Genomic DNA, 23,988 nt, shown 5'->3' on the forward strand with positions numbered 1-23,988 from the left:
TTTGCGCTAAGCAGCATCTTCCTGTCAGAGGGCGAGCCGTTGGGAGTCTTGCAGACCATATACCTCAGTCAGCTGCATCACTGACTGAAACACTGTATGTGCTGAAACGAGCTGTAGATCTTATCAGAGTTGCTTTGGTTTTGCAACAGAAATAAAGATTGTGAACAAAAGAGGGCTATGGGAGGCTACAGGGGCAGGAAACACTAGACTTAGACCGTCCAGTACCATATCTGCTGACCACAGGAACTATTTAAATTTTTTTTTTTTTTTTTTTAGCTGAGCCATCCCGCCACCTGTTGGCAGCTCACGGCTGCTCAGCTCGGGCTGACTCGAACCGCTGTTGCTCNCTCTTAACCAACTGAGCCACTGAGCCGGCCCGGCACTATTTAAATTTAAATTGATTAAAACGAACTAAAACTAAAACTTCAGCCACACTAGTCACTTTTCAAGTAGCCTCATGTGGCTAGCAACTGCCATATTGGACAGCCCAGACGCAGGCCATTTCCACCATCACAGGAAGTTCTGTCTGACAGCACAACATTAGACAGGCTCCTGAAAGCCCTCGCATCAACTGAAGAGCCCAACCATTTCCTTCGTGTTTCCATTGCTTCATTCAGCATCCAAGTTTCAGGAGAGAACTTAAGTCATTTGCCTGAGTTGTGCTAGGGTGGAAGAGAGGTTCCTGCAGGAGAAGCCTCCAGTGACCCCTCGACAACCAGGGCAGAGTGCCATAGGGACACATGCTGGTGGCCCCAAATGACAGATGTGCACCACAGCAGTCTTTAAAATAATTTGAAAATGTAAGATTTTATGTTTCAACTGGTATATAGAAATATATTTTTCAAAAGTTGTAAAAAGATAGAACAATACTCCAGCAAATATTTGCTGTGAAAAGTGCATGTAAACATTTTTAAATAAATGCAATTTTGTTTTTAATGAATAAAACTTTGGCATATCTGTTTCTCTAACAGCAAATAGGATAATAGTCAGGAAAGCTTTCTATAAGTATTAAGGAAATCTGTATTACAAAGGTTTTAATTTCTTGCCAGTCAGCTTAATTTGCTCTGGGGAAAAAAAAATTATGTCTAATCTTTCTTCCCCTGCCTCAATTCTTAAAAGTTTTAAAGCTTTTGCTAAATACTTCTTTAGCATAAGCCACGTAGAGTCAAGCTGATGTATTTCAGGTAGGTTCTGCTGGGGTTTAGCCACTTAATCCTGTTCTCTCTCTCTCTCTCCCTCTCTCCCCCTCTTCTCTCCCCGCTCCCTCTCCCTTCCTCTTTCCCTCCTTCCCTCTCCCCCCACATATGTGTGCACATGTGTGTGTTTTCTCACTGCTTTACAACATGCTACAAATCCTCAGGGAATAGAAAGTATTATAACACTTTAAAAATTGGTCGCAAATTAAAGGATAAATATTTGTATGGTTTTTGATTGTGGCACGATCTATTATGAGACCAGTAAACATGCTGTGTTTGTTCACATAGCACATTGCTCTTTGACCCTGCTATTTCATTGTAAAAGTGAGAGGCAGCCAGTCTCATAAGCTGCAGCCCAGCTCTATCGGGAGAGCACTTGCCGAAAGCCCTCTGGTAGACTTCCACCGTAACAAGTTGCAATAGGCATTGTAACCCCAAGCTAGCATTTTACTGCAGTTTCCTCCACAATTCAAGGAAAAAATAACCTAAGTGAGGCTTGCTATTCATGAGAGGGGATTTAGAAGTAATTCAAAGGGGATATTTACTTGTAGAAGGAGATCAGTTTTAATTATACCAACAGATGCCTTTAATATGGTACTTTCAACTTAAAGCATGATAAGCGTCTCCTTTACTGGTATGGCTTCTTTCTTCATGAAGTCTTAAGAGAAGGGAAAAGATAAAGGCTGAAAAAGAAACCCCCCCAAAACAAAACAAAACAAAAATTTGGTATCTTCTCTCTTGTAAATATTACAAAAACATAATTTATAATCCAAAAAAGTTGTGTTCAGTTATTTACATATTACATAATTTGTGGTGAAATGTCAAAGCTTGTTTTAAATTATTTTAATATGTGTAAATATAACAAAAGGAAAGTAGCATCTTATGTATTTGGTTTAATTTAGACTTTCAGTTTAAGACTTTGGTCTGGAAAGAAAAGGGCGGCAGCCCCAGCAGGCTGCCGGCACCTCCCCACGACACGGCGCCCGTGTGCCCACGAGGCAGTGGGGAGACCACCAGACAGTGCGGTTTCATGTCCTGCCTTCCCTGGCCAAAGCAAGGTTGCTGTGTTTAAGCTGCTGTTGATACAGAGTTTGTTTTAAATGATATAATCCCAAGACACCGTTATCTAGGAAGAAAAGAAATTCTTGATGCTTTCTCAAAATAGTAGATTAAATGATAGAAAAAATTTGAACGGGAATATGAACATTTCAAATATATTTTCATTCTATCCAAATAATGCATAAACATGAAAGCATTTAGTTACATGATTAGCAGTTTTGCCCGTTTTCATTTTCCCTTGGTAAGCGTCCCAGTTTTATTCCCTACGCTGTGGCAGAGCACTCAGCAGGATGCCCTTCCTACCTCCTGTAACTACATGTGACCACGTTCCAACCAACGTGATGTGAGCGGAGCTCGTTGGCTAGGACTTAATGGTTCTGAAAACGGGGCACCCTCTTGCCTTTTCCCAGCTATTTTATTGATATTTGGAGAAATTGGTGGAGCTTTTGGATTGGCTAAGAATATATTATTGTTCCCATTTAGAATGATAAATTCCTGGTATCCTAGTATTTTTTCTTCAAGAGGTTTTAAAACAGAGAAAACCTGTTCCAGGACCTGTGATAAGCACTTTATGCACGTTACCTCACACTGTCCACAGGATTGGATCTCAGCTCTCTCGGATTGCCCTGCAGAGGTCTTTTCCTCCGTCCCATTGTAGCCCAGTACCCCCATGGCTAGAGCCCAGACTTCAGCATCATCAGTAATGGCTCCATTCTGCATCAGATTTCCTGCATCTCACTGCAACATTCTAAGTTTCCAGTTCTCTTTGGACCTCATTGAGTCATCAAGTCCGTGGACACTTTCACTCTAAGCCACGTCCCTCCTCTCCCCACCCAGCTTAGATTTCACAGTCCTTTGTGATAATGATTTCCTTACAAATGACCTTAACTACCTTCATGTCAGCATCACAGGGGATTATAAGGATTAAGTGAGCTAATACTTCCTGTGAAGTGTGTAGGACAGGTACAGAGCATTATCACATGGTGTCAGCTAAGAAAATGTCAGCTATTGCTGTTACTTGGCTTCTACCCTCTTGTGCTTATCTAGCAAAGTTCCAACTTACCTGCTGATTCTGTGTCCACCCCAAATGGCTACAAGTTGTTGGGGTAAAAAATGTGACCACAAATCTCAAATGTTTAGTTAATTCTGCCCAGGAATCCTACCATATTGCCCCATTATGTTTGCTTTCCACTCTCCAAAATGTGTGTTAAATCTCTTTCTTCAATCCATCTATACTTCCAGACATTTTTAGCACAAATAACAGGCCTATTTCAAGTAGCTTAAACAATTAGAAAATACCGTATAACATCACAGGAAGTTACGAAGTAAGGCAGTTTCGGGATTGGTAACTTCAGCTTAGTGACGTTTCTCTGTTGTGCCATCTTCAGTCTGAGGATTCAGCCCTTGCTGGCTTCTGTCAGTGGCTACTCCAAGTGTTACATGTAGACATGACAGCCTTCTGAAAGAAGCCTGATTATTCCTGGGTATCTTTATTTCGGTGAAGAAATCTTTCCCGGAAGAGCCCTGCAGATGTAACTGTGTTGCAAGCAGTTTGGGGTGAATGGTGGTGGGTAGACATTCAAAAGTGGTTGGCTGCAGCTGAGCACCACCTCCCTCCCATGCTTCTTCCACCCCTCTCCCCTCCAGTGGGCACTTATCAGCATCTTGCTGACTCCTTCTCCGTAAACAGTCTCCCTAGGTGATCTCATCCAGGTCCCTGGCTTTGAATGCCCATCTACATGGTAGTGATCATTAATGAACCTGAGACGACATATCCAATCACATGCCTCCCCGCTCCACTTACATATGTAAAAGACACCTCATACTTAACATGGCCAGAGTGCACCCTAGTCACCACCTTCTATTCATGCACCTAAGCCAGAAATCCAGGCATTAGATGTATTTCCCTTGCTCCCCACATCCATTTCACTATCAATTGTGGACAACACTTGCCCCGGCTCCTCGGCCCGTCCCCACCCCCCCGACCCGCACCCCCGGTCCTAGTTCAGCCCCAGCTGCCATCATATTGTACTTGGACAAGAGCAGCAGCCTCCTACGTAGCTATAGTGGCTTCCTTCCTCGTCCTTGAACATGCTGAGCTTGGCTTCCCCTTACGGCCTTTGCACAGCTGATCTCTTCATCGGGTGTTCTTCTACCAGATCTTCATTTGGCTGTCTTGTTAGCAGACATGGGCCTCCCATTTATCCAACAGGCCCTCCCACCTCACCCAATCTAAATTAGCCTCTAGTGATTATCTCAGAAGTTGTTTCCCTGCCTTAAATTGTCTCCATATCACTCATTGCCACCTCATTTCTTTCCTGTCCAAGTGCTTCTTTATTGCCCCTTTTCTTCCCTCTCTGCCTGTAAGATGTAAGTAAGCTTCAGAAGACAGAGATGGTCTGTATGGTTCACCACTGTTCAGCACCTGGGACAGTGCTTGGCACACACTAGGTCAGGGGTTGGCAAACTGTGGCTCATGAGCCACATGCGGCTCTTTGGGTACGTTCCATCTCAAAAGTTTGCCGACCCCTGAAAGAGCCAATCCTGTCCCTCACAACAATTTAAAAATTATTTGAGAGCCATAAATATATTTTTACATAATCACCATTATGTAAATAATAGCCTTTAAAATGTTTGTAACTGAAACTATGATAGTTTTATTCTCATTTTCAATTTTACTTCAGAGCCACATGTATGTACCCAAAGAGCTGCATGTGACTCGCGAGCTGCAATGTGCTGACCCCTGGCAGCTCTTCCGTCTCAAAAGTTTGCTGACCCCGGTACTAGGTCACTCAACCAATACATTGTTGATTGAACAAATGGACTTTATTTGCAAAAAGTAACACGTAAACTCCTGTTTAGCTTCATCTAACTGTTCCTGAGAGAGAAAGAAAAACAAAACTACTAGTTATGTTATTGTATCATTCATGATGTTGGAAAGCATGCAACAGAAGTTGACTCTGGCTACCCTAAATGGAAATGAGAGTTATTGTAAGGTTCCCAGAATCAATAGATGGCTAGATAACAATGCTTCGAGTACAAAATGGAACCTAGAAGCCCTGGAACCAGACAGTCCACACTGTAGCAGGGGTCACAGTATAAGAATCCTCAGGTCTGCACTGCCTGTAAAGTAAGCTCAGAAAGTCTCCATGTTCCAAGGTTACCCACTGGACTCCCAGTCCTGAAAAATAACATCCAACAGACCAGACCTGACTTGGATGCCTACCTAGCTGTGCCAGGCAGAAAGGAAGATCTGGCCCCCTCAGACTCCATTGGTGGGATCTTCTACTGTCCCAGGCTGCATACAAGTCGGGGGTTCTCCAAAAGAAAGACCAGGATTTTAATGGAGGCAGTCGATGTTGGGCAGCCAAAACATGACTGACATTGAAAGCTTTTGGGAACTTGTTTTGAAATATCTCTCAGAGTCTGTTGGTGCCCTGCCACAGATAGTATGAACATTTGCTGTATTCTTGGCTCACAACAACCGTAGCTTATCCTCAAACCCAAATCTTCACTAGAGAATGACATTCCAATAACACTGTTTTCTGAAGATGCTCAGTGGCTTCCTATCACCCTGAGAGCAAACCCCAGATCCTTCCAGGCCCAGGGGACCTGCAGGGTCTGGCCCTGCCCCTTTCAGGCTACTCCTACTGCCATTCACTCCTCCCTGCTCTGCACTCCAGCCTCTGGCTTCCCTGTGCTCCTCTGGTTTCAGCTCCAGTGTCACCTCCTCAGAGACCCTCCCCTGCTGTTGTGTCTGAACTGTGCCCACCCCACGTCCTTACACTACTCTCCTGCTGTCTGACAGTATTGTTTGCCTAGTGTGACTTCCCCACAGGATTGTGAGCTCCAGCAGGCAGGGGCTTTGTTTCGTTCCAGCGAAGCTGCGATAAGCACTCGAAGGAGTGAACAAATGTGTTGTCATCTTGGAAATTAGTTCCAAAGGAGGAATTCCAAAAAGGTGGTGACTATTCGGAAGTGGCAAATACTCATTCAGTTATGTAAATACTGTTGCTTCATTTAAAAATCGCCTGCCACCTCATGTTTTACAGCAGTGGGTCAGCAGATCTCAGTGTCTCTTCCTCTGAATGTTAGAGCCTGTTAGAAATGCAGAACCTTAGGGCCCACCTCAGACCCACTGACTGCGAATTTTGTGGACAGAACCAAGGCAGAAGGCCTTAGAAATCAGCTGGCTTTTCCTGAGCATTCCCATATTAGCAGGGGCAGGTTCCGAGGCCAAGATGCTTCCGTTTCTCCATCACCGTGATGCGGCTTTGGATCTCAATTTCTGCGTGTTGCCCTGATGCACCCTCATGCAGACTCATGGAACACCACAGAATGCCCTTTTCTGGTAGGTGATGAAGTGACTCAGGAAGAGTTTTTTGTGTAAGCAAAATGTGCTCTAAATTTATTGCCCTTGAGAAACAGTTGAGGTACTTGTTTTTTAGCAGGAGCCTTGTGAGCTGTCGTGGACGTTCTCAGCTCATGTCCACATTCTCTTGATTCGGTAGTACCTGCATGGGTGTCCTGTGAGTGCATTACTTCCATGATCCTTGAGTACCACAGCTAGCCCAGGGAAGCTGAGGCTTCCTGAAGCCTGGAAAGCTTCCTGGGAACATAGGCAGGAAGTGTCTGGGATGCTTTGACTCAGCGTCTGCCTCTTTGTGTCCCTGTACTGTGGTTTTGCAGAATGCTGTTCCTGTACCAGTGTCATATTACTTACACAGCGCAGGACGTTTTGGAAATACGGAAAGGCAAAGTGGAAAAAAAAAGAGCATTGTCTACTACCTGAGCCCCACAGAGACAACTGTTAGGGCATATTTGATATATGAGTATAAAATGCCTACTTACATACCTACTTATATGTACCACACACACCTTTTTAAAATAAAATATTCTCAAGCCATACATTCATTTCACAATTTGCTCTTTCTTTGCTTATCACACAGTAGATAAGAATTGGGCAGAGGTAGGTTTGAGCCCTATTTCTGCACCCTAACTTAGTGACCTGGGGCAAGTTATGAAAAGTCCCTGAGCTTCAGAGCAGGCCCAGCCAGAAGTGAGGGCTTCCTGCTGGAAACTGCTCGGATGGACAGTAGTGGGCGTTGGAACAGTCTCGTAGGGTTCTGTGATCTTGAATGCAGGAGGGCTGCTGTCAGAGTGGAACAGTTTTATTTCCACTGTGATAACCCTGTTTTTAATTCCGCTGTTTAATTTTGTCAGTCCCCAAGACTGTATCTCGAGATGGCACTTGAATGAGCCTGAACTCAAATGGCTACGAGAACTAAGGAAGTTCTGTGATCTAGTGAAGTTAGCCCGGTCCAAGCAGATCAGCTGACAGGACTATGACACACGGTCTTCGTTTTTGCCTAACTCTACGCTAATTTAATATTCATAATTAATAAAGATGAATTGAAATGCATTCTGTTTAGTATGCCTGTTTGCATTTGGACTGAACTCTGACACCTTTACTTCCATACCAGGTCTCAATGGCATGCCTTGTCTCAGGTTGCCAGATGTGCTGCACTGAGCCTTGACTCCCTAACGAGCAGTTGTGTTTTGTTTAATTTCGTAATAGAAAATAGCTGTTCACAAACAGCAATGCTTCCAAACTGGAGTAGAATGTTGGCATAGAAAGTGTAACTATGCCTGAGATATTTGTGGAAATCTAAGAGTCTACATTAATCATGTTTAGTTTATTCTCATATTGCACTGCAGTTCAGTTACTTCCATTTGTACAGCTCTTTGCTCATGTTATCAACATTAAATATTAATTGAGAAAGGCAAACTGAACAGGCTATATCATTTTTATAAAGTTTGAAATCACAAATTTTATATTCATGGAGGTGGTAGCAGGTGGTTATCCTCAATTTAACAAATGTAAAAATATAGTTTAGACTATCACTTTTATTTCTGCAAACTGATTGCAGCATAGGAAAGTGGGCCAGATAATTTCTTACCAAGCAGGTTTCTTAAGATAAAATTTTAGTCAGAATGAGTGAATTAAATCTATATTTGTGTAACTATTTAAGATAGCCCCGTTCAAAAAAACGGTATTGGGAAAACTTAGTTTCTACCTACAAAAGAATGAAGTTGGATCTCTCTGTCTCTATCTCTCTCTCTCTCTCTCTATCTATCTACACACACACACACACACACACACACAAAACAAGGTGAGAATATGGAGAAAATGGAATCCTTTTGCATTGGTTGTGGGAATGTAAAATGGTGCAGATGCTATGGAAAACAGTATGGCTGTTCCTCAAAAAAAATAAACATGAAATTACAATGTTGCTTCTGGGTATCTACCCAAAAGAATTGAAAGCAAGGTCTTGAAAAATGGTATACACATATTCATAGCAGCATTATTCCTAATAGCCAAAAGATGGAAGTAATCCAGGTGTCCACCAATAGATGAGTGAATAAACAAAACTTAATATATACATACAATGGAATATTATTCAGCCTTACAAAAGAAGGAAAGCCTGACACATGCTACAATGTAGATGGACCTTGAAGACATTAGGGTAAGCGAAATAAGGCAGTCATAAATGGACAAATACTATATGATTCCACTTATAGGAGGTACCTAGAATAGATGGCTTATGATGTCAACCAAAAAGACCAAGTCTTATATACAGTGTTAGTTAGTTGGTGAGCCAAGTTGAGGAGTTTTCCTCAGATCCTGTGATGCATTGTTTTCAATAGAACAGAAAGCTCTCTTCAGCGCCGTGCCTCTCACTCTCACATCATGTCCTCTAGTATTTAGTTCACTGAGCAAAGCATTGAGTTGTATGCTCTTCAGCTCAAAGGAGTGGGTCCATTTCATTGTGTTAGTTTCATGACCGTTCCTTTGTGTTAAATTTGTACAAAATCCTTATTCATGGAGAATGATACGATACTATAAGCGAAATGACATGATGAATGGGCCTAAGCTTTATGGACTTACAAAGTGTTGAGTTTCAGTTGAATAAAAAGCATAACATTAACAATGACCATTGAGGGTCACATTTGTTAATTTTGACTAATCTAAATTAAACTTTTCACAGAACACACAAAAAAATAATTTCCTAATGTGTGCTTATCACGAACACTATATCCATGAGTTCTTCAGTCTCATGAAAATTCTCATCAGCTTCATGAGTAAATATAGCCATCTGGGTTGTATTATTTATATCTGTTCTAATCAGCTGCCATTGGAAACACCACAAATAACTTGTGTTTTCCATGCAGCTTACCCCATAAGTTCTCAGACCTATCTTTACTACACTGAGTAACAACATTGTTTACAGTTAGATTTAAATTTGTTAATGCTTCATTTTTTTCAGACACATTTCTGCCATATTGAGTAAAACACTTATAAACTCACCATTTCTAACTGCTTGGGCAGTGTAAACAGTTAATAAATAACTGAGTTTTACAGAAGCAGTACTCATGTATGCTAATAATGTCAGTCCTTTCCTAATTCATTGAGTTTTTTAAAAGATTTTATTGGGGGATTGGGGGAGGGAACAGTGTTGGGGAATCGGGGAAGGGGAGCAGACAAGTTGCTGTCCTTTTGTTCTTCAGTCTAGTTGTGGAGGACATCGCTTCACTGGCCCATGTTGGTATTATCATTGCGCTCTTCCCTGGTGAGGCAGTCGCTCGCCAGTCATTGGACGGCCGCTTCCTGTAGCTCTCAGCAGCTCACTGCAGCAGGGGCTGCAGCTTACACCAATGCAGGGGACTCACGCAGCCCAGCTCCAGGTCGAGCTGTTGGTCACCATCTTAGCTGTAGAGGGCGCAGCGTCACTGGCCCTCATGTGGGATCCGAACCGGGGCCCTGCTGCTCAGAGCTGGCATCCCAAGCCAACTCTTAACGTGCCACCCGGTCAGCCCTTTTTCTTTTTTAGTCACCCGTGTGTTCTAAGTACTGGTCATGGTTATTAATATGGTTGCTTAGTAATAACATCTTAAGCTGTGTTCTCCCAATCAATGCAGGCATCCTTTGTTGGTTAAACATGTAGGAATATACTTAATTACTGAAGGGAAATATGCTTATTTTCAACTTGTGGTGTTTCTGTTTCATTTTCCCACTTTCGATGGAGATGTCAATAAGAAAAAATTTTGCTTTCCTGTGAAAGCGGTTTAAAGGGAAACACAACCTCTGTGTCCTGGGGTGTTGGAGTGGTGCACTCACGGCGGTGGAGGCGGAGCAAATGGGCACGCATTGCGTCTTAAAGGGGCAGCTCCGTTGACGACAGAGGAAATTGGTTTTGTATGCAGTCACCCACCCAGTTTTTAATTGTTGGTAACTAGTAAGGGAGAGAAGTGTAAACTTGGTGGGCCAAACAAAATACAGTGAGCTTATTTGGGTGGCAGACCATCAGTTTGTCTTTCTTCCTCTGGAACTTGGGAGTCAGCCGCTCCTGCTTCCTGGCCACCAATAGCCTGTGCAGCCCAGCAGCCATTAAGGATGAGATTTATCCGAATCCTAATGTAGCTATTTTCGTATTCTTATTGGTAAAAATTGAGACTACCAGTAAGACTGTTACCGGCTTTTGCCCAGCTTTCTAGTTAATAAGATCCCAGCCTCATCACTGCGGACACTGGAGTGAATACATAAATGGAGCTAACGGAGCAGAGTGTCGGGACGATTAGTTCTTACACCAGAAAAGTAAACCCTGCCAGGATAAAGCCTGTTTTCATGAGCAGTTATCAGGTTTTTGTTTTTTTTAATTAAACTCTTAACTAGTTTACAAGCCATTTACCATAAATGATTCTTTTAAAGTACATGAGTTGAATTTCTCAGAATTTGGTAAGTTTTATCTAAACTGAAAGAGAAGTCCCAGGTTTGGTGACATCTGATGAAAGGGCCGAGGGACAGTGTTGCTTGCCCATCGCTGTGCTTCGCATGGTTTCTCATGGTAATGAAAGTGGATTTGACTCAGAAACACAGCAGCTTTGTAATAGTGCCCGAATCACTTAATGACATAAGATTCTGAAGTGCTTTTGGTGTTATTAATTTTATAAATTAAAAAATTAGATTCTGTTTTGAAGTAGTTTTTCAGTTACTAATTTTGACATATAAACTTTCCCTGATTTATTTTTATAAATGAAATGAAACACCAAAATGTGAAGCCTAAATGAAGTTGTTGCCTGCATTGTCTCTCTCCGCCATTTGCAGGGGGAACACAAAGATTGCCTCGCGCCATTGGGATGTCACTGGCCAAAGAGCTCATCTTCTCTGCACGGGTGCTGGATGGCCAGGAAGCCAAGGCTGTGGGCTTGGTCAGCCACGTTCTGGAGCAGAACCAGGAGGGTGATGCTGCCTACAGGAAGGCCTTGGACCTAGCGAGAGAGTTTTTACCTCAGGTATTTCTAATTACACTTCCTTTCCCCCCTTTTTAGGGAACTTTTATAGCAAATTGACAAAAATAACAATCATCTCACACACCCATGATGTCTTTGGCTTGTCTTCCAAGTAAAGACATACACGGTAGCTGCAAAACTAGAAGTAGTGTACTAGATTAACATGAAAAGTCTTCAGAATTAAAATTACAATATGAAGATAATCTGAGGCCCATAACTCTAGTCACGCTTTGATACTATATCTCAAGCGTGTTTGTCACATGTGCCAGGACTTCTTAGCACCTTAAGTTCACCAACTGAATGCTCTAACCTGAGCCATACACGTGGAAAGAAATAGCAATGGAAGGGCTGTCACACTGGTCACCCCCAAGCTGAAACACATTGAAACACAAATAAGTAAGGAGAGTGCAGCCATTTGTGCTGAAGTGGACCTTCCTAGCCTAACTGAGGGCACCACTGGAGCAGCAGCAGGGGTTCCTCTCACAGTGTGTGTTTTTATGGTGATGTAGGCTTATTTTAACTCCTGTATGCACAGTGTGCTTCCTCACAATTCCACTTTCAAATCTGGAACTCAGTGTATGTTGACTCACAGACAACAGTTATCATATGTGATATTAATAATTGTGCATCGAGGGTCCTTTTTTAAGGGTTTCTTTGTTCTCACACTCCCCGGTGTATTTTTCAAATATTCCTTTTTTTCTGAAATTGTAGATTTAAGGATTTTTGCTATGTAAACAGTGATTTGTCTTTATCCCTAGTGGAGTTGCAAGTTCTATAACCCCATTTCTGGAGTCAAAGTAATGTCGTCTCTAACTCAGCCATTTAACACAGACAGGATTTGTAACCTGTTTGGGGCAATGGATCCTTTGGGGAATTTCATGAGCTCCCTTTCCAAAAAATGCATATACCCTCCGTATTTGTTGGGAGTTTTGCAACCAGTTCCTGGAGTTCTTTGTTGTCAATGTTCCAGGCCTGCTGTGACACACCTGTTCCCTGAGAGCTGCCCAAAGGGGGCCTCACAATTGACTTGTAAAGCCACTCTGCCTGGTGTTGACAGCACTTCAGTCCTTCTCAATGAACAAATGAGCTATAAGCTTTTTCAGGGCAGGGCCCCTATATAATTTATTCCCCATATAAGGTAACACAGAGCCTTATACTCTGAATTGATGGAGAGAGAGCAAGTAGAAAAGATTTTTATTGCTTTTAAGAAAAAAAAGGCTCTCACTGTAACTTTGGTATTAATATTTCCCCAAAATATTAGGGAAATGTCTACCTAAAAAGAGATTAAATGTACAAGTATCAGGAGAGGTAATAGTTTAAATATTGGTTTAATGACTTCCTTTGGCTTAAAACTTTATGACCACCACATGTCTTAGTTGAAATAATGGGGTGTGTTTAAGCAAGGTTATGGCACAATTCCAGTTCTGATGTCACAGCATCTCCTGGCTTTGGACGTGAGTGTTCAGCTCCCTCCTCTGGAGCTCCAGCCAGGAGGGTCGAAAGCCCCTTAGCACCCCTGCGGCTCCCATGACTTCTCTCTTACTCTCTCCCTTTGACCGCGTTGCAGTAATGCCCTCACTGCCCACACTCAACCTGCCTGAGAGCCCCCACCGCAATCTGACATCAGCCGTATTCCACCCCACTGGAAAGCGGGCTGTTGTTACTGTCTCTTTCTTTTGACGGACGTGCCTCTGAGAACATTAATTGCTGGAATTAATTCTTCCCCAGGTCAAGGGAGATGTTGAATGCCATCAGAAAATATGTAACTGTGAAACTATATGCAAATGTTACAAAACGCAGTTTGAGGTGGAATAATCTTTATAGTTTTTTCACTGAATGATTATTCTTCCAAGTAATTAGAAAGCTTCTATAAAATGAGTATTTCTATGTGATTTCTGTACTATATATTACTTCCATTTTTCTGAGAAATGGTTTTGTATAGAAGAGGCCTTGGTTTTAGATTTTGAAAGAGAACCTAATTCAATAAGCATTATATCTAAGAGCATTTTCATTTTTGCTCTTTCCCAGTTTTCTAAACCTTGCTGGGCAGAGTGTGTTCTGAGGGCTAGCAGCCCAGGTATCCCCTGGGAGCATGTTCAACAAGCAGGGTCCCAGACCCACCCCAGATCCCCGAATTCCCATCCATGTTGGAACAGGGGACTTGGGGATTTGTGTAATATGGACGTTTGACCGGTACCAAAACAAGGATCAGCTGGTAATAAAAGGGAATAGAGAAGATTCTCATTGAAAGGAGCACTGTGTTTAAAAATAAATGGATTGATGATCTTAACAAAAATAATCCTTGTACGTGGCCTACCCATGCAAATCACAATTGGACGAAGTCTAATTAAGATATTTGTCTAAGCCTTAGAAAATTGTGGCCTCTGAAAAACATTTTTAAGCATGTGACTTAGGAAGAGAGTTTAATTTAGAAAGATTAAGGTTGATCATCGAAAGCCCTGGATAGGAGAAAGTGGCACTTCGTGCTGTCATGCATTTACCTTCTACTTTTTGGGATCCTTTGTCCTTCCTGTTATTTGGAGCTTACCAGAGCCTACTTTGCATTTTAATTCAGAAGGCATTTTAAAATATGCCACTGAATTCTAATTCATCACACATAAACACTTTTTAGGAATTTAAAATGTAAACAAATAACTAAATTCCATCTGGAGGACTGTGGTTTTCTAAGACAAAAGTAACACTCCTTCTCACAGAGGACACCCAGGTCTTTTCTCTGTGACCCTCACACATCCGGAATGACTTGTTTGGACTTGAAGCTTTTGTGTGATGTGGGAGCACTTCATGGAGGACACGGCTTTCCTATACGTCATCCTTGTGGTTAGTTATCAATGCCTATGGAAGAGAGAGAAAGAGCTGATGTCTAATGGTGATGTCTGAACCCCAAGCTTCTCTCATACTGCTGATGGGCATGGTGTCATGCCAGACACTTTGCCCCCTTTTCTTTTCCCTGCTTAACCTCTAGGGAGATGGGGTGAAGAATGGTAAGCCCCGTGCTACGCTCACACCACTTGCTGACCTCCACGCATACAGGTTACTGCGAATCGAATCTACATAATTTGCTGATGCAGTGGATTTGCTACAACTGCCATTTACACTTTGCAAGCCTCCTAAAAGAAATTCCTCATCAACTGCATCTTATAGCCGTTGTTGCTGTCAGGCCATAGAGCCAGCAATGGAAATTTCTAAATTTTGCCGAGATGTACAAATAATTTGCATAAATAATAATTAAAAATTTTTTCCTTAATTTGAATTTTAGGGACCTGTTGCAATGCGAGTGGCAAAATTAGCAATTAATCAAGGGATGGAGGTAAGTTCCTTACTGCTTGAGTTTATTGTTAGAGTAGGGAGTGGGGATTTAATTGAAATGAGCCATATTTGGACTTGTGCATTATTTCTTAATGCTCCAAAATAGAGCTGTTTCAGTGCTACTGAGAGCTGCTCAGTTTCTTTGTAGCCACTTCACTGATTTCATTCTGCTTATAGCTGTTGTTAATTCAGTTCATATCATAGAATTTGCTAATTCCACTGATGCCCTACAGCTTGACATGCTTGTTACTTTTGCCGTTGAGTTAATAGATTTATTGACGAGTAGTTCATAGAAAAATCAAAAGAAAAAGGCCTTCTGTGTATTCTCAGTACCAGTATTACATTATAAAAATGCATTTTGGAGAGAACTTCCTGGCTGTCTCCACCTTTAACATCTTGATATGCTTTCTGCGGGAGACACACATAAAACCAGGCAGGTCTGTAGGGTGTCCTGGGGTCACCCTGGGGAGGTGGCTCTGACAGCAGGAGGCCCCACACCAGGGCAGGTAGGCAGGGCAGGGATGCGGTGCAGGCAGCCGCTGACACAGGGCTGTAATTACAGCACTTACATTTTGGTTAAATTATGGGAGTTTTGAAAAAGATACTTATCACTGCAGACCCAGAGCCCATTGTATTGTCCTGGGCCTCATAGCAATGAAAAGATTGAATTTGTTAGCAAAAAATGCAGTTTTAAACCTTAACAAAGGTTTTGATTAGTTTTCAGAAATTCTTATGTGATAGTAGCAAATACCTTATATGACCCTTACTGTGTGCCAGGCCGCCCCACACACACACCTTGTGTTACTGTATTTCACTTTATCATGCCTCGTGGATATTTCGTTTTCATCAACATCCAGACAAGACCCTCCACCAGCAAAAAGATTATGACTCACCAAAGGCCCAGGTGATGGTTAGCATTTTTTAGCAGTAAAGTATTTTTTAGTTAAGGTGTTTGCATTGTTATTTTAGACACATTCCTGTTGCACACTTAATGAACTACAGCATAGTGTAAACATAACTTTTATATGCTCTGGGAAACCAAAAACTTCGTGCGACTTTATTGTGACATTTGCTTTATTGTGGCCATCTGGAACCAAACCCGCAGTGTTGTTGGAAAGTGGGCCCTTCTTGGCGCAAAGTCCAGTTCCTTGGCAGCTCGAGCAAAGAATTGAACGAGATGCCGGAGTAAAGTACTGAAAAAGCAGTTTATTCGAAGAGATAGTACATTTCAAAGAGTTTGGAGTGGGCCACGCGCAAAGGCGAGGCTCAAAAGGCTCAAAAAGGAAGAAGCGGTCAAAAGGGCGTCCAAAAAGGAAAAAAGGGCGGACTTGCAAGGACTTGGGGTTTTTATCCCTTCTCTAGAATGGGCTGTTCCCCTACGGGCGTGGGACCACTTGATTGGCACCTATGATTGACAAGAGGTACTACACAGGTGTGAGTGACTGGTCTGATCTAGTTGGGTATTTTGCACCCATTTGTTTCAGGAGTAGATAGTTACAATGAAAAGAAGTTTTGGGTTGAGAGGGGAGGTCACCAGACGGTCACATCCTGTGGGATGTGCAGGAATGCAGAGACCCAATGTCTGCCTCTAACTGCCTACCTAGTTTTCCCCTTGAGAGACATGATCCCCATAAAATCTCTATGGGAAGCTGAGGGACAGGAGGTCTTTTCTTCTGTATCTGCTTCCTGCTGTGCAGGGGCATAGAGCTGTCCCTGCCTATTGGGGGATTCACAGAACTCTCATCCTAGCTGATCTCAGATGAGAGGAAGGGGTCTCGAGCTCCGCCTGGAAGACCACGTTGGTTTCTTTGTTTGTGACTGGCAGTCTTGTTGGGGTATCCTCTGTATCCCCAAGGCCCCTGAATGAGGAGAAACAGATTTTAATTAATAAATCTGTTAGCTCTCAAGAAGCCTGTTGCCATTCAGCCTGTTACTCAGGTGGCGTCAGTTGTCTGGGCCCAGAATGGGTTTGGCATTTACTTTACTGGCCTGGGGGGATATTAGGAAGTCACAGGCTTTCAAGTAGTTATCTGAAGCAGGGTTAGGAGACTTCTGTTGTTTAGGATTCAGAAACTGATTTACAAAGCAATCAAGAAGCAGGGGGATAGGAGAATTCTAGGATTCAGGCTAGGAGCAATCTTTAGCCTAGGATTCACAGACTGATGAGAAGAGTAATCGAAGCCAGAGGCTAAGAAACTAAAAAGGAGACTTAACATTTCTATACCTAACATTTCTATAGGAAAGAAAACTTAAAAGTCTTTGGGGGGAGGGGGAGTGCACTGTCTTGGCCAGTAACAGCAGTATCTCCGAGGTCTGCCTGTGTATCTTAGGTGCTTAATAAAGTCTTTACCTAGATTAACTGATTGAATCCTCACAGTACCCCAGACTGGTAGGCACTGCAGTTATCCCCTTGTTCAGATGTGCCTCTCTGAGGCAGAGAGGTTATAACTTCCCCCAGGGTACACAGCTCTCACATGGTGGAGTCAGGCTTTGAACCCGGCAGCCTGGCTCCAGACTCTCGCATTGATCCTCTGACTTGCCATATTATACCAAAGGATTCAGTTCTTTGGAATAGGTTGTTAAATTTGAATTTACGTTGCATATACCATATTTTGAAAAGTAACTCCTGCTGAAATGAATTCTGTTTTTGTCCCCAGGTCGATTTAGTAACAGGGTTAGCCATAGAAGAAGCTTGTTACGCTCAGGTAGGTAATACAATCACATGCAATGAGGATACCCCTTACAAAATACGTTTGCCTTCTGTATAAGTCAAATGAAACATGTATCACTGACCAAAACTGTACTCATACCCATTCCAAATTCATATAAATGGGCTGAAATTAGTTGTTTCTGCTATTTGACTGTTACTGGCTCTTATGACTAACTCTGTTTCACATACTAATGACTCTTGTCTACGTAATTTAGAAAACTCTTAGGATAATTAAATAGTACCATTCGCGCTGTGGCTGTTTCTCTGGCTCATGTGGTATTTTGTGGGTGTGACTTGAACTCTCACTCCAGTGTAGAGGGGTCAGAGGAGGGCAGCAGGGTCCTTGCTGGGAGCATAGGTATTGGAGACTCATTGGCTCTTCCTGATATTCTCAGCCCTCCCTCCTGCTCACTGAAAGTTTACTAATTCAATTACACAGTTTCCTTTTTTGTACACAAATTAGTAGGGCTTTCTATAAGGAACAGTCCCTCTTTCCCCTCCGTCTCCCCTTCCCCCTGCCCTTCCTTCTATTTTTCTAAAAGGTATAACTTAGTTTTAGGGCATCTAAAGTGGGAGAAGAATTTTGCTACATCTTTGCTGAGAGTTTGAAACTGTATCAGCTCCCATTTAAACATTGTCATGAATTAGGAGTGACAGCTCGAGTGTTACTCTGCCTGGTCTGTAGGTATAAATCACTGCCTGTCATTGATGAGCACATGCCGTGGATGAAGTAAATTATAAACCTCTTACAAATAGGCAGCCCCAGGCACTGAAGAAAATGTCTACAAGCATATTTGACCATAAATCACACCTTACCAAATGTAAAGGAACAGAAATCATACATTGTATTCTGTCAGACCACAGTAGAATTAAACTATAAAAAAGTAACAGAAAGATAGGTGGAAAATCCCACCTGTTAATGGTGGGATTTAATCTTTTTAATGAAGATTAAATAACTCACTTCTAGATAACACATGTATCAAAGAAAAAGTCTCAAGAAGATTTTTAAAAACTTCTTTTAACTAAAAATGAAAATGAAACCTATCAAAATTTGTGGGAATACATCAAAAGCGATCTTAGAATTTATAGCATTGAATGCATATATTAGAAAAGAAAGATCTAAATTAATAAAAAGTTTCTACTTTATTATTAAGAGCAAATTAAATCCAAAGTAAACAAAAGAAAGGAAATAATAAACTTTAGAGCAGAAATCAGTGAAATTAAAAATAGGAAAACAATAGAAAAAAAATCAGAAACAAAAAGTTGGTTCTTTGTAAAGGTCTATAATACTGAGAAACTTCTAGCTAGGCTAACCAAGGAAAAAGAGAAGATAAAAATACCAATATCAGAAATGCAAGAAAGACCATTACTACCGATCCACGGACATTGAAAGGATAGTAAAGGAATACTGTGAACAACTCTGCCCACAAATGTGATAACATAGATAAAATCCACCAGTTCTTTGACACAATATACCAGAATTCACACAAGGAGAAATAGATAACTGAATAGTCCTATGTTTGTCAAAGAAATTAAATCAATAATTAATATACTTCCAAAATAAGAAGCATCAGGCCTAGATGGTTTCATTGATGAATTCTACCAAACATTTAAGGAAGAAATTATACCAGTTCTCTACAGTCTTTTCCAGAAAATAGAAGCAGAAGGAACACTTTCTAAAACTCATTCTATGAGGCCAGTATTGCCCTGATACCAAAACCAAAGAACTTAACAGTGCATATTACTAAGTGAAGAATTTCTATCTAAAAACGCTATGTATGCACTATACGATTTCAACTATATGACATTCTGGAAGAGGCAACTGGGCAGGGATGAATAGGTGGGGCATAAGGGACGTTTAGGGCGGTGAAACTATTCTGTATGACACTGTAATGATAGGTACATGACATTTTACATTTGCAAAAATCCATGAAATAGGCAACACAGTGGAACCCTAATGTGAAATATGGACTTTAGTCAATAATATATCGATATTTGTTCATTTGTAACAAATATACCACACTTATGCAAGATGTTAATATTAGAGGAACTGGTGGACGTATTGAAGGTGTCTGTGGGAAATCTGAACTTTTGTTCAATTTTTTTGTGAACCTAAAATTGTCTAAAAAATAAAGCCTATTAATTTTTTTAAAGTATATTCCAAATGGGGGAAAAAGCATATTTGGAGTTAGAATGATAAATATGGTCATTTAATTAGAATTATTCAGATGACTAGTAGATTTAAATTTTTTAGATTGTATTCTAATTAGTTTTCTTAGATAAAGCTTGTTAAAACTTTTACAGTTGTTTTTCATTTTTGGTACGTAACATAATGTTTTGTTTCTCTTAGACTATTCCAACGAAAGACAGACTTGAAGGTCTTCTGGCTTTTAAGGAGAAAAGGTCCCCTCGCTTTAAAGGAGAATAGAAGAAACAAATGTTTAAAATGCCAGTGTAATAAACGTACTTCTGGAAGTATCTTTCAGACCCACGTATGCCTCAGCACCTGGAATCCCAGTGACCAAAGTGAAGCGTGAGATAGCTATGCACTGAATTAAGCATCTGGAGCTGACCCATATCTGTACTTTATTCCAATGTGTATCATGTATTTATTCAGATTTATAAAGCTAGTAGTCTATACTGTCAAAACAGATTCAAAATTAGATAAAACATTTAAAAATATTTCCTGCATATGAGGCTTTCTGTTATTAATTTTTTAATGTGAATAATTTATGTATTGCACAACCTAGGAAATAATGTTGATTGTATGCCTACTGTGCTGCAATACGAAAATAAAATTATTTCTGTATACCAAAAATATGAAGTTACACCAAATAAAGTTTCTAAGGGATTATACACACATGCACACACACATGCATCTCAAACTGAACAAGGAATTGACAGATATTCTGAGTGAAATTTACCAAATATAAATAAAATTAGTGAAAAGAAAACTTGGGAATTTTTCTCTTATCCATTTTGAATACAATAAAGCATAGCATGTAGGATTTTTTAAGAAACTATCTTTCCATGCTGGTTCTATCAGGTGACCTCTTCACATATTCTTAGAATATAGTGTGGACACTAGAGAATTAATCCAGAGATTGGGGCCAGAGGCCTTGGAGGCCACCTTAAGGCCTGGACCCATGGTACTTGCTCAGACCCGGCACTCCGGTGGATTAAGAGTGAAGTGCAGCCTGTCCTCTGTTCCTCTGCCCCCCACCTGACTGGCACCTGATTTTAGTAAGGAAGGGCAGTGACCACAACAACCCTTTCTCCCACATATAACAGAGACATCATGCCTTTCCACCCCTGGCCAGACAAAGCAATTCGACATGGGGGAGCCCGGGGAAGGTCAGAATTGATACATCCTTTCCTGGGGCAGGGGGCAGGTAGCAAGTATGCGGGGAATAGTGAACTGTAGAATTGAGTGTGAAAAGCAAGGAGACCATTACGGCTCTCTAAATGAAATTGAGTGCCTTTATTTTTATTCATTTTTATTCCGGTTTATTCATCAAACCAGACTGCCTCCTGACTGTCCTGGGCTGTGCCCAGCAGCGCTGGACAAGCCACTTTCCTGGGCCCCATTTCACATTATTTGCAGGCCCTGGAGCACCCCAGTGACCCCTGAACACTGCTGCTGTGCTTCCTTGTCAGGTTCCACTGGGGAACTGCCCGGTCCTGCATTCCCTGCACTCGGCACCAGGCCTCCTTGTTGTTGGAAAGCATATAGACTTCACATTTTTAAAATCACTGAAACTTATTTTTTAATTTGGGGAATTGAACTCTCAAAACCTTAAAACAGGCAAGCATGCACTTGCCATCAGCTGAAGTTGTGTCCTCCCCTTCCTTACCCTCCCCCATCTGCCAACAGGCTATCTTCACTGTGTGCTGGGGTCATCCTCCCTGCTGACACTATGCAGATCTGTGACAATTGCTCAGATGATGACATCATGAAAGGGGTTATTAAAACTCATATTCGGCTCTCTTCTGATTATATCTGGTGGTATGTATACTTCGTTTACTGATAAACTTGAACCGTTCATTTCATGCAGGATAATTTGCAAATAAAGTGCTGGTCCTTGTCATAGTCCTACAAAGGTATCAGGGCTATTTTGTTCTGTCTGTGACATGTTCAAATGCCACTTCCATTTTAACTGAGTAGGAAATAATTACGATAAATAGGAAAAAGTATGAAGCGTGTGCTCAGTGACTTGCCTCCTAACTTGGAGTCATAGTCTGATGCTGACAGTGCCACTGAATTTCCTAACATGTTCTGATTAAATCAGGCGAGTGTATCAGAAAGCAGACATTCTGTAGTGATTTCAAATGGTACAGACACATTGTAGTGAGAGAAGAGTGTGCACAGACATTTGCCTTTCACTTGGTTTTCTCAGCAGAGGTCTTGCTGGGGGGTCTGTTTCCAGTGGCTCAGTGCTTGGGTGGGGGTCTCAGGGGAGAGGGCAGAGCGCCTGCATGGGGCAGCCGGTGAGCAGCAACTTTTGTTTTTCCTCCTGCCCATGGTGTTTGCGCATCCTTACACCAAAACCACAAAACCACGTCAAGCTGACGCAAGCTGGAAATGGCAGTGGATATGTCCATATGTTCAGATGAAGTTAAAGAAAACTGAGAGGGAGGGTGATGAACCCAGCACAGTTGCAATTCAGGGGAAAAACATTGCTCATTATCTCAGAGCATGAGACCAACTGGTCCTGAAGTAATTTAGTGCTGGTTAATTTATCACATCTTTGAGAGAAAAAAGGTCTCCAACTTACAAATATTCTGAGACAAGAGTTATATTCATGGCAAAAATAAGACTCATTTCCTGTGACTCATTTCTGTGACTTAAAGGGTCACTTCAACTTTGTGTTGTTTTCAGTAAGATGGCCTGGTTTTCCCGTCAATAAAGTCTTTTTTTTTTTCTTTTTCTTTTTTTCTTTTCTAGCTGTCAAAAAATTGGCTTGCCACAAAGCATTAGTTTTCTGACTACACAAAACACTTATTTTGCCTACAGACTCATAGCTGGTTGGCCAAGGACCCTTTTCCTCACTGGACCTTAGCTCCCGCTTCTGTAATAGGCCCTACATGGGCTCTGATTGGGCTCAAAATTCCTGGCAAGCAGACGTTTTTAATATTTAATCATGCTGTGCTTATTTGTCTTCCCACCTAGTTAAATAGTAACTGAGTGAATGTCAGCATTTATTGGACTTTATTAAAACAGCAATAGAAATTTTTTTTTATACTAAAGAATATAATATGTCACAAAAGGGGAAAAAAGCATCTTAAAGTTACTTGGTAATATTTTGGTAAAATGAGAGTTGCTTTTCTGCAGTGATGAAACTGGCTACAGATTGTGACTGGGGCCTCGGAGGCCTGAATCCTCTGCTCAAAATACCTGTGGGTCTCAGGCCCTAAAAACCCGCCGTTTCAAATGCCTTCTTTCGGTTTCACAGTCCTTTTCTTTGGGAACCTCCCCAAATTCAACTGTCCCTTGGAGGGGTAGCTCCTGATCTTCAGACAGCGTGGTGTGCAGCGTTTACTTTTCAGGCTAATTCTCAGGGCAGCCTGAGAGAACTGGGCGCCCGATGGGGAGAATAAAGGACGCTGAGGACAGACCAAGGTGCCCCGCCTCTGGGTTGGTTAAGAGCCAGCCCTCAGACAAGTGAAGGACAGGTGTATGCAGAGCCCCGCACAGGTGTGAGGAGGATGATGGCTCCTCCTCAGTGAGCTGACAGTTGCCTGAGGCAGCAAAGTGAGCTCAGCCACCAGCCCGATCCCTTTGTGTTGTACAGAAAACCATTATGCAGTGTGTTTTGATTTAAGGAAACACTTGGACAAGATCATTGAGGCTACTAGTGTGAATAAGATAAGAGAATTGGGGCTGGCATTGTTAACGTGATAATGACTACCATTTATGAAGCCCAAAATGCTTACAGGTGTTTCCATGCTCCATTGTATTTACTCTTCACAGCATCCCGGAAGGAGAGGCACTGATTATTCTGGGAGCAGAGCCTGATCACAGGTGGGGGATGGTCAGGAGGCGAACCCTGGGCCCTGACCTGTCATCACTCTTAAGCCTGAAAACAGCCCAACAACACAACCCTAGGCTACTGACCCATGTGTGTCAAACTTTGCCCTGATGGACTCAGCAGTTTTCTCCTGACTTGGAAAGAAACTAACAGTGTGTGTATCAAAGGATCTGATGAGAGTGGCAGGCAGCGGGAGAGTTACAGCAATGCCTGCTCGGCACCTCCTCTAACTGGGCACTTCACCTGCATGTCCACACCCAGCACTCAGAAGCTTAGGAAATAGGTTTGTCAACTGACAGTTTAAAAAATGAGACGA

General features: G+C 41.9%; 1 protein-coding gene across 7 annotated transcripts in view; it reads left to right on the forward strand.

The window, feature by feature from the left end:
- Window positions 1-20,605, forward strand: part of AUH (AU RNA binding methylglutaconyl-CoA hydratase) — a 184,175-nt gene extending 163,570 nt beyond the window's left edge. For 2 of the 7 annotated variants that reach the window (XM_019668691.1, XM_019668694.1), the window contains 2 exons: window positions 11,422-11,609; window positions 14,884-14,913. In XM_019668691.1, coding sequence (XP_019524236.1) covers window positions 11,422-11,589 — 168 coding nt within the window. In that variant the 3' untranslated portion in view covers window positions 11,590-11,609; window positions 14,884-14,913. Of the gene's footprint in view, window positions 1-11,421; window positions 11,610-14,883; window positions 14,935-17,590; window positions 17,639-19,993 lie in introns of those variants that run through there. The other 5 variants (XM_019668696.1, XM_019668690.1, XR_002126886.1 and 2 more) reach the window with 5 other exon arrangements.
- Window positions 20,606-23,988: the final 3,383 nt, after the last annotated feature.

This window comes from Hipposideros armiger, unplaced genomic scaffold, assembly GCF_001890085.2.
Source record: "Hipposideros armiger isolate ML-2016 unplaced genomic scaffold, ASM189008v1 scaffold_532, whole genome shotgun sequence".
NCBI classification, from domain to species: Eukaryota; Metazoa; Chordata; class Mammalia; order Chiroptera; family Hipposideridae; genus Hipposideros; species Hipposideros armiger.